The sequence below is a fragment of the Rosa rugosa genome, chromosome 4, assembly GCF_958449725.1.
Source record: "Rosa rugosa chromosome 4, drRosRugo1.1, whole genome shotgun sequence".
Lineage (NCBI taxonomy): Eukaryota > Viridiplantae > Streptophyta > Magnoliopsida > Rosales > Rosaceae > Rosa > Rosa rugosa.
In genome coordinates, this window is record NC_084823.1 from 57,751,584 (window position 1) to 57,763,006 (window position 11,423).

Genomic DNA, 11,423 nt, shown 5'->3' on the forward strand with positions numbered 1-11,423 from the left:
AAGTTGGTTTTCTTGCTCTCTGTGATCTTCTAGGCTGAGGGTTGACAGGGACTTGATCAGTTACAGGGTCAGTTACTTGACCAGTGACAGTTACTTGGTCAGTGACTTGACCAATGACAGGTACTTGACCAGTTACATGGTCAGTTACATGACCAGGTACAGTTACTTGGTCAGTTACATGGTCAGTGACATGACCAGTTACATGACCGGTTACTTGATCAGGGACAGTTACGTGGTCAGTTACTCGACCAGTGACTCGATCAGTTACATCTTGTTCTAAAGGCAATACAACACTTACATTCTCATCCGACACAATTTCCTCAAAATCTGAGGTTAAATCCTCAAGGTTTGTATTGTGAACTCTTTCACTTAGAAACTTTACTTGATGTGTTTCAAAAATTCTAGGTGAATGATGAGCAGAATATAATTTATAGCCTTTAGATTTATCTGGATAACCTATAAAATAGCAACTAACTGTCTTAGGATCAAGTTTATTCAAGCTTGGATTATAAATCCTAGCTTCTGCATGACATCCCCAAACATGGCAGTGATGAAGACTAGGTTTTCTGCCACACCAAAGCTCAAAAGCAGTCTTTTCTATAGCTTTGCTAGGTGTTCTGTTGCAAATATAATTTGCAGTTTTTAAAGCCTCACCCCACAAAAATTTTGGCAAACCAGTTGTACACATCATGCATCTAACCATGTTCAAAAGAGTCCTATTCTTTCTCTCTGCAACACCATTCTGTTGTGGGTTATAGGGTGTTGTATATTGAGCTTTAATTCCATTGTCTTGCAAAAACAAGGCAAATGGACCCTTTTGTTGGCCGGATTCAGTGTACTTGCCATAGAACTCACCCCCTCTATCTGATCTCACTGTTTTGATTTTCTTTTCTAGTTGATTTTCTATCTCAGACTTAAAGATTTTAAAGGCTTTCAATGCTTGTGTCTTTTCTGAAAGTAGATAAATATAACTGTATCTAGAAAAGTCATCAATGAATGTGATAAAATACACATTTCCACAGATAGTTTGATGCCTAAATGGTCCACATATATCGGTGTGTATGAGTTCTAATAAATTTTGGCTTCTATATGCAGTCTTCTTTCTAGTATTAGTTATTTTTCCCTTAAAGCATTCAACACAGTCTGTTAGATCAGAAAAATCAAGTTCATTTAGGATGTTGTTTTTCACCAAAATTTTCAGTCTCTCTTTTGAAACATGGCCGAGTCTTCTATGCCATAAAAATGCAGACTTTTCATTTAGTTTGGTTCTTTTAACACCTGTTAAAGTGCTAGTACTGTTGGTGTTATTTTCAACAAGTAAAATTTCTTGTTGAGCCATTGAACAATTTAACTGTAAATAATCATTCATAATAACACCAGAACCAATTTGAACAGAATTTTTAGAAATAAGAATTCCATTACTATCCATAACAAGTCTACAACCAGATTTTACTAAAAGAGAAACTGAAACCAAATTCCTTCTCATGGAAGGTACATAAAAAACATTGTCCAGAACTAATAATTTTCCTAATCCTAAATCGAGCTTTAAGGTTCCAATAGCCTTGACTGCCACTCTCATGCCGTTGCCTACACACAGGTTCACTTCATCACTTTTTGGGATTCTCCTCCTTATGAATCCCTGCAAAGAATTAGTAATATGAATAGGTGAGCCTGAATCTATCCACCAAGACTGTGGTTCAACATTTATAAGATTAATTTCTAAGGAAAAAACTGTATTAGAAAAAATCTTACCCTTTTTGGCTAACCAATTTTTATAGCCAGTGCAGTCCTTTTTCATGTGTCCTACTCTTTTGCAAAAGTAGCACTTGAACCTGAATGGCCTGTTTTCCTTGGCCACTGCAGCTGTTGAACTCTTAGTTATGGCTTTGATAGGCTTGAGCTTATTCTGGGGCTTTTTCCTTTTAGGCTTCTCAATAAGGTTAATGGTCGTAGCAGGTTCCTTTTCTTCCTTGATCCTAGATTCCTCATCCACACAGATGGATATAAGTTCATCTAGAGTCCAATTTCCCTTTTGAGAGTTGTAACTGGTCCTAAGATGACTAAAACTGTTAGGCAAGGAATGTAGTGCATAATGCACTACCTGCTCATCCCTAACCCCCATCAAGAGCTCTCTGAGTCTGCCATTTATATTGATCATCTTCATAATATGCTCTCTAACTCCCCCTGAACCCATGTACTTCAAATCATGAAACTCCTTGGTTAGCCTAGCTGCTTCTGCTTTTTCACTTTCTTTAAACTTAGCACCTATGAGTTCCAGAAAATCTGATGCTAGCTCAGGCTCTTCTATACTTCCCCTGACAGTCTTAGACATAGATGTTCTGATGAGGTTCTTAGCCATTCTATTGGATCTATGCCACTTCTTGTAAAGGTCAGTATCTTTCTTGGTGCTCTTTTCATTTAACTCTTCAGGCTTATCCTCAGTAAAGCAGTAGTCTATGTTCTCATGCATTCCCATATAATTTTCCACAGAGTCTAGCCAAGCTCTATAGTTGGTTCCAGTTAACATCAAGACACTGTTCAAGTTCATGTAAGAGTTGCCTAAGGAGCAAAACAAAAAATTCGAGTGAGTTCTCAGTTTGTAAAGAAAATATGTTTAAGTTTTCTGTGTTTTATTTAGCTTTAAGTAACCAAAACAAGAACATACAGAAAACCTAAACAACCATACTTGCATTCATGTCAGTCCATAACAAAAACAATATTAAGCATCACTTTTGAGCAGAAACTTAATATCCTGGAGTTCTTTATCAATATGCCATGTTCAATGAAAACAAGTTATCCAAATAAATTTATCCACATCTTTAGACAGAAGAAAAATTTCTAAGTATCCGTATTTATTTTCATCAAGCATGCATACTGCTGTTTTGTATTCTAAAACCATACTTGACCACTTCTTTGGAAGATAAAACTGAAGCATAGTTTTAAAACACAAAACACAATTTCAGTTTTGTTACTCGATCAGGTACAGTTACTTGGTCAGTTGCTTGGTCAGTTACTTGACCAGTTACACGTACCTGATCAATGTTTTCTGCCAACATCAATGAAGGATGCTTTGTGCATCATAATCACTTATGCCAACAGAAAACCACAAAACATATGAGCTCTTTTACTTTACATTCTATCCAGATTCATTCTTGTAAGAAAATTAAGCTCTTGTATCTGTCAACTTTAACGTGTAAACAAAATCTGGGAGATTTCTGTTCTTCATACAATTTTACACAATCACAGATACAATACCATATCATCAATCAATTCAACATGCATATTCAAGCATAACCAAAATTGATTCGATTCCAAGAAACCACAGAACAATCAAGAAATTGTAAATTTCATCCGGTCACCATCTACTCTAGCCTAACGCACGCCGGGAATGCAACTAGGGTTCTTGGGCACAATCAAAACTTAATTATCATGCTATGAATCGAAAACAATTTTCACAGAAAAACCTGTTTTTGCTTTTTCCCCAATTTGCTGCTAAAAAATCATAGCGGAAGCGTGAATTTTATAATTAACCAGATGCAGCAGTCGTCTTAAGTAATTTACCTTGATCAGGTACCTGACCAGTTACTTGGTCAGTTACCTGGTCAGTTACTTACTTGGTCAGATACCTGACCAGTTACATGACCAGTGACTTGGTCAGTAACCTGATCAATTACTTGACCCATAAAGCAAAAAACTCTTAAAAAAATTTATGTTTGTTTTGCAAAACCCTAAAACGATTTTTCATATTTGTGAGCCTATGCTCTGATACCAATTGTAAAACCATAGTTACATGCTCACAACATATGCACAACAATCATAAAAGATCAAGGCTTACCTTCTGCAATTACTGTCATGGATTCCATCTTATGCAGCTGCTAAACACGATCACTGAATATGGTCTTCTGTTACTTACCAACTTGCTTCTCAATGGACAGAACAATATGCAATAGTCGTGGTAGTAATCAGGGACCAATTCATCTGTATATATATGAGACTTAAACCTCAAGAAGCTTCCCATTAAAGCATTCCTTGTCGGTTTAGGTTTCACTATTAGATTCCTAATGTATCACAACTTGTAGCCTTTCTTGTCGACTAAGCAATGGATTACTATCCTTAATGAATTGATACACTACTTCATTAAGTCACTAGTATTGATTTACTGTTTGTATCCATGTTAAACTAGGATTGATATTAAGCTAATCATCAATTACTTTATGATGATATGTGTTATGTCCATATTTGATCTTACATGGTAATTGGTAGGAAGCTAGTAAACTCAAAGGTGATGAAATGAAATAGAAATAGCATCTAAATTAGTGTCGAGAGTGGTTAATATTTTCACAGAATTGGTTCTCCCTCCTCAAAGCCCAAAGGGGGGTTTGACTTTTGCACATATATACTTTGTAATCTGTGTGAAAAAGTGAAAACGTTACAACCAAGAATATACGGAAGGAAAGAGGGAAGTCAGCCCGGCCAAAAGAGGAAGAGGAGGGTATATGGGTCATTGCAGGTGGGGTTGCCGGAAAACGACGAACGGTTCTCCTCCGGGGTAATAAAAGCTCTTACCTGGCGGAGAGTGGACTAGTCTCCTCTCTCTCTATTAGTAGTAGTACTTGGTAGCAGAGAGAGAGAGAGAGAGAGAGAGAGAGAGAGAGAAGCAAAGGCACCAAAAGCCCTCGAATGGGGTGAGTGAGAATTTAATTCGCTGCTTGATTTCTCTCTCATGCTTCTGGTGGAAACAATGCTTTTAAAACTCAAACTCGTCAGTTACACTTTGGCAGACACATTATACAGTGTGAATCAGTGAAGCTATAGCCCAGCCGGCAGCCACCCTTGTTTCTCTTCTCTCTTCTCCCTTCCTCTTTCTCTCTTCCTTTGTTTGTTTGCTTAATTAGGCTACGACTCCGTCATTTCATCCAAGTCGAGTGCCATAACTCACTCACTCTCCAAATTCAATCCCATGCCATTTCAGTTCTTTTACATATATTTCTACCTCTGCAGCCGCTTTTGCCCGATCAAATTTCATAACTTTATTTGGTGCTAATGCCTCTCGTCCTTGGATTCCATATATATTATATAACTCTGCTCTCTCTTCCTCTCTTTAAAACCAACCTAGCAACACGCTACATTTCCTTAAACCAAGCCCAGTTTTTTCTTCTATGTAATCCACGCAGACCCACAAAGTCAAAACCTCATTCTTGTTTGCTTGCTGTCTCTCTCTCTTGGGTTTTCTCTCTTTATGTGATATCTACTTTGTCATATAATGTATATGAGAAGAGCCTAGCTAGTTGCTCCTTCCAATTCTCGAGTATACTTTAAAAGCCGAGTAGCTAGCGGTGAAAAATGGAGTTTGGCAGCGGAGCAGGCTGTGGCTCCGGTGGAGACCACGATGCCTCAGACTCTCAAAGAAGGAAGAAGCGCTACCATCGTCACACTGCTAACCAGATTCAGAGGCTTGAAGGGTAACTAGTACCTACTTAATTACTATTCATTCATGTGCTTTTGTTTCAATCTTTAATGCTCCTCTTTGGAAACAGAGTACTGTTTTGATTCTGAGGTTTATGTAATCTGGAATGCTTTTAATTTTGTTTGCCTGTGTTTGAACTTTGAAATGAAGGATGTTCAAGGACTGCCCTCACCCGGATGAAAAGCAAAGGTTGCAGTTGAGCAGAGAACTGGGCTTGGCTCCTCGCCAGATCAAGTTTTGGTTTCAAAACCGGAGAACCCAGATGAAGGTACGCATGCACTCTTCTCTGTTCTAAAGTTTAACACTTTAGTTTTTAGCTTTAAAGGTAGCAGCTAGTAGTTGAGAGGGTTTTCTTTATGCGCTTTACTCATTCCTTGCTTTCATGTAAATATGCATTCTTGAATGTTGTATTGAACACGTACGGCAGGCCCAGCATGAAAGAGCTGATAACTCTGCGCTTCGATCAGAGAATGACAAGATCCGATGTGAGAACATTGCCATCCGAGAGGCACTTAAAAATGTGATTTGCCCATCTTGCGGTGTCCCCCCCATTAATGAAGATAACTATTTCGATGAACACAAATTGCGAATGGAGAACGCCCAACTGAAAGAAGAGGTAACAATCACCTACTTAAATTGGCATATACAAGTTCAATTCGATTGTGTGAAGCTGTATAGCTTGATTAGAATTTTGTTATTCATTTTGGGTTGTTGGTGTGATGTTTTGCAGCTAGATAGAGTCTCTAGTATTGCTGCCAAGTACATTGGGAGGCCCATTTCTCAGCTCCCACCAGTTCAGCCTATTCATATATCTCCTTTGGATTTATCAATGGCGAGTTTTGGGGGGCATGGAATGGGTGGTCCTTCTCTTGATCTTGATCTTCTTACAGGGAGTACTTCATCTACCATGCCCAGTTTGCCGTACCAGCCTATGGGCATTTCAGACATGGACAAGTCCCTCATGACAGATATCGCTGCAAATGCAATGGAAGAGTTGCTCAGGCTTTTGCAGACCAATGATCCTCTGTGGATGAAGTCATCCACTGATGGCAGGGATGTTCTTAATCTTGAAAGCTATGAGAGGATTTTCCCCAGGGCTACTACTCATTTGAAAAATCCCAATCTTAGAATTGAAGCATCTAGAGCTTCTGGTGTGGTAATCATGAATGGCTTAGCATTAGTCGACATGATTATGGACTCGGTAATTGCTCTTCTGCTCACCCTCTAAAGTACAATTCACAAAACTATAATTCCAAGTGATTTAACTGTTCTAACTGTGCAGAACAAATTTGGGGAGCTATTTCCGACAATTGTCTCAATGGCTAGAACAATTGAAGTGATATCGTCTGGAATGTTAGGTAGTCACAGCGGCTCTCTGCAGCTGGTAAGTGGCTACGAATCTTGGTACTTTCTTTTGCTTCGTGTGACTCTATGCTTGAATTATATTTGAAGTTCTCACTCAAGGATGTTATGTAGATGTACAAAGAGTTGCAGGTGCTTTCACCATTAGTACCAACTCGAGAGTTCTACTACCTTCGTTATTGTCACCAAATTGAGCAAGGCCATTGGGCCATTGTTGATGTTTCTTATGATTTTCCACGAGATAATCAGTTTACAAATCAATGTCGATCTCATAGGCTTCCTTCTGGATGCTTGATTCAAGACATGCCTAATGGATATTCCAAGGTTGCTTCAACAACTAAACTTATTAATTTCTGATCTATGTGTTATATTAATCTACACGATGGAGTTATGCTGTATGTTTCACTTACTTGCTATGTCAAATGCTGAAAAATAGGTTACTTGGGTGGAACACGTTGAAATAGAAGAGAAAGCCCCAATTCATCGACTTTATAGAGATCTTATTCACAGTGGACAAGCATTTGGAGCTGAACGATGGCTTGTTGTTCTTCAGAGAATGTGTGAAAGATTTGCATGCCTAATGGTGTCAGGCACTTCTACTAGAGATCTTGAAGGAGGTAGCTGCTTCAACTTCAACTATAGTTAACATGACTATTAATGATCATTGCCTTTGTTTTCTTTATCTCAATATGTTTATTTTTCTCGCAATCAGTGATCCCATCACCTGAAGGCAAGAGAAGCATGATGAAACTTGCCCAAAGGATGGTCAACAACTTCTGTGCAAGCATTAGCACATCTAATGGCCATCGGTGGACCACAATTTCTGGTATGAACGAAGTTGGAGTGCGAGTGACCATCCATAAGAGCACGGATCCTGGTAAGCCCAATGGTGTGGTTCTTAGTGCAGCTACTACCATTTGGCTCCCACTATCTCCACAAACTGTCTTCAATTTCTTCAAGGATGAAAGAACTCGACCTCAGGTATACATATGCTTGTTGGATAAACTTGATCATCAATTTCTGTTCAAATTTGTAACTGTTTGATCAATCAGATTAATTAAGTAATACTGTTTCTGAAATATTATTTTTCTTCTAGTGGGATGTCCTTTCCAATGGCAATGCAGTGCAAGAGGTCGCCCATATAGCAAATGGTTCACATCCAGGGAACTGCATATCTGTTCTTCGAGTAAGATCATATATGAACTAATTTCTGCTTTCCTGTCTTGAATTGTTAGAATTGAACTTTCCTGATTATTAATTAGTTCAAGGACTTGATAATATCTTGTATGTTTGTAATTTGCATATGTGTCTGTGTAGGCTTTCAACACTAGCCAGAACAACATGTTAATACTCCAGGAGAGCTGTATAGACTCCTCAGGGTCAGTAGTTGTGTACTGCCCCGTTGATCTTCCAGCCATTAACATTGCAATGAGCGGCGAGGATCCTTCATACATTCCTCTGCTGCCATCAGGTTTCACCATTTCACCTGATGGGCCGCAAGACCAAGGGGACACATCTGCATCGACAAGTAGTTGTTCTAACGTAAACCACATAGGAGGTGGTGGATCACTGATTACAGTGGCATTTCAAATTCTAGTGAGCAGCTTGCCCTCGGCAAAGTTGAACATGGAGTCGGTGAATACAGTTAATAACCTTATTGGCACCACTGTGCAGCAAATAAAGTCCGCCTTGAATTGTAGTGGTTCCTGATCGATTTGAGTCCCGAGTCTGTAGTATCAGCAATATCATGAATGTCTGCTGTGCCCAGCTAGCTTTCTTCAGCTGCAACTGCGCGCATGCATATGCTACAATCCTTAATTACATGTGGTGATGGATGAGAGAGAGATAGTGTTGAGTGTTTTGAATTGGGAGGGCTGTTGGTATTGAATTAATGGTACCTGGGACAAGCCTATGGGGTTAGTTGGGAGTTTGAATGCTCCCTCATCAAGACCTGAAGCTCTTCATTAATTTACTGTGCATGCTGCTGCTGCTCTTAGCAGTTGTGTTTTGCTTCCAAGCTTCATTACAGTTCACACCAACTATTCTTTTGTGAGGGGTTTTATAGTCATTTTTCATTTTTGGCTTGGCAAGGTTAAGGTTAAGGTTAAGGTTTAGGTCAAGGCAGTAAGTACCAAGTAGTAGTATTGAAAGAGGTAAGTCAAGAACGCACCACACACGTCTTTTTGGCTGGCTGGCTGGCTCTCTCCATTGCCAGTACTAGAAGGATTGTATGTGGTTCGGGCATTGACTTCCTGATCCGGTTTTTCACTAGCTTCTCTGTTATTCGACATTATATATTTACATCTATCGATCGATCTCTCTCAAATGGGAAGTTTTTCTACCATGAATAATGCTGATGACATGTTTGTACTTCCTTTAAAGATTGATACATACATGCAGTTTATCATTCCTGGACTCTTTGATATTTATTTCATATATAGGTTATGACCTTTAATTACCTGACTCAAGACTAAATGCCCGGCCGGCAACCTAGGTTATAACCTGCAGCTTCAGCTTAACATGATCAGTATTTGTCTAAGATATGATCGACAAAAAGGCCTCGAGATTAGATAAAATGAGATCTGCATTAATCCGGCCATGCTTCGGCGGTAATGGCAACAGTACTAGTCGATCGATCAGTAGTAGTTAATAACCAAAATAAATTCTGGGTTTCTTTAAAAAAGAAAGTTAGATAGCTCGCTAGCTAAGCCAGCACAGTACCTGATTGATAATTAATGGGTGTTGGGAGTTTTCATAAATTCTTGTACGTCTGCAACTGTAACAAATGAAACAAGTATATAGGTCTGTCTATCTCATAAAAAGATCGACCATCGATATTCAATAATGCATGGAGCTAGATCTTCATGAATTTTTTCTTTTTTCTTTCTTTCTTTTCCATATTCTTCTTTTTTTTTTTTAAAAAAAAAAGGAGGTACTGGGAAGGACCACAAGGAGGCACACAATGGCCTTTTTTACCCGAAGTCCAGCACAGTGCCGCGCCAAAGACGCAGCGACACCCCCCCTCCGGGCATCGAGTACACCAAATAGGTGGGCTTGCCATATTCTTCATTTATAAGCAATATTAAGAACTGATAAGTACTGTTTTTATACGTACGTATACTGTATGTTTTTTTTTTTCTTTCTTTTTCTTATTTGTTAACCCGTGGGTTTTAACCTTGGTTAAGAGAGATGAGTTATGGTCCATTAGATTTAAGTAAATTGATCCAAGGGCTAGGAAAGGAGCCTCGCACTTTAATTTCAGAGCGAGGCATCGCTCTGGATAGGATCTAATAATACCTTAAAGATCATTAATTTGGTTGAAATTTTGCAGAGATGATCTATACATTAGTACCTAAAAACTGAATGGTCGATATGTGGATATGAGACCGAAAAGTCACCCTAAACTCCAACCTCGCACTTTAATTTCAGAGCGAGGCCTCACTCTAGATAGGATTTGTATATATATATATAAGGTATCTAGCTCGCTTAAACGAATGGACGAACTAAATCTGTCCAACCTGAACCGTACTAGCTTTAAGGCAGTTATCAATGCCTTAACGATCATCAATTTGGCTGAAATTTTGCAGAGATGATCTATACATTAGTACCTAGAATCTGAACTGTTGAGATGTGGATACGCGACCGAAAAGTGACCCTAAACCCTAACCTCGCTCTGAAATTTCAAAGCGAGGCATCGCTCTGGATAGGATCTGTATATATATATATATATATATATATATATATATATATATATATATATATAAACTCGGTTCACTGTTCATCACTGTGCAAAATGAAGTGGCACTTTTGCCCTTGCTGTCTCCTTCAATTACAAGTTTGCCATTGTTCTATCTTCTTTGTTCGTCGCTTAATGTATCCTAACAGTGAATACATATTAATACCATTATGCCATTAAAAATCCATTCTTTGTTCATCACTTTCATGTATTTTAACAGCAAATACATAATAGTAGCTACTTTTGCCATTCTTAATGTATAATTGCAGAATCTGCTGGCAGTTGATTCTTTAATCCAAATGTATCAAAGCATATTGATTGTTGATTTTCTTGCAATCCAACCTGCTAACATCACAGTGTTGCATAAGATTAACAATAATCTCTATTAAATTTCATTATAATCTAACTTATCTCTAAATTGGCCAGACTAATTCTTTTACATAGTGAGAGAAGTATCTGATTTAGCTTTTCATTGCATGGAAATTTCACTTTCAGATTATACAATTAGTTGTTTACAGTTTCTATCCCATTGAGAGATATTTAGATTTGAGATTGAAGATTATATGTGCACTAACCCCTAATAAAAAAGATTAATGATCTTTGGGGAGAATAAAGGCGAAGATCTTATCTTTTTAAATACTTTATCAAATGAATTGGAATGTAAGCCAATGGATAGATACATAGGTAGATAGGTACTGCAAATGATAACATGTTTAGTTTACATAATTAAAATGATTTTACTTATTATTTTCATTTGATATGATAATTCAAATGATTGTTCGTGATTAGTCCATGTTGAATTTCCGTGTGACTTTGAAGGTCAAAATTTTCTCAACTCTAAATATTTAGTGTTCAAAA

The 11,423-nt window shown here is 38.1% G+C and overlaps 1 protein-coding gene across 1 annotated transcript; it reads left to right on the plus strand.

The window, feature by feature from the left end:
• Positions 1–4,650: 4,650 nt before the first annotated feature.
• LOC133745193 (homeobox-leucine zipper protein HDG11-like) lies at positions 4,651–9,208 on the plus strand. Its single transcript, XM_062173213.1, has 10 exons — positions 4,651–5,462; positions 5,618–5,735; positions 5,895–6,083; positions 6,198–6,668; positions 6,750–6,851; positions 6,944–7,153; positions 7,266–7,446; positions 7,542–7,810; positions 7,926–8,015; positions 8,147–9,208. The coding sequence occupies exons 1-10, from the start codon at positions 5,344–5,346 to the stop codon at positions 8,537–8,539; spliced, it is 2,142 nt and encodes a 713-aa protein (XP_062029197.1). The 5' UTR covers positions 4,651–5,343; the 3' UTR covers positions 8,540–9,208.
• The last annotated feature ends 2,215 nt before the right edge of the window (positions 9,209–11,423 follow it).

Bases quoted from the DNA above. Each gene is read 5' to 3' on its own strand.
- LOC133745193 (XM_062173213.1), top strand. From the start codon at position 5,344: ATGGAGTTTGGCAGCGGAGCAGGCTGTGGCTCCGGTGGAGACCACGAT. The intron at 6,852-6,943 runs GTAAGTGGCTAC...GATGTTATGTAG, and splicing joins ACAGCGGCTCTCTGCAGCTG to ATGTACAAAGAGTTGCAGGT. The intron at 8,016-8,146 runs GTAAGATCATAT...GTGTCTGTGTAG, and splicing joins ACTGCATATCTGTTCTTCGA to GCTTTCAACACTAGCCAGAA.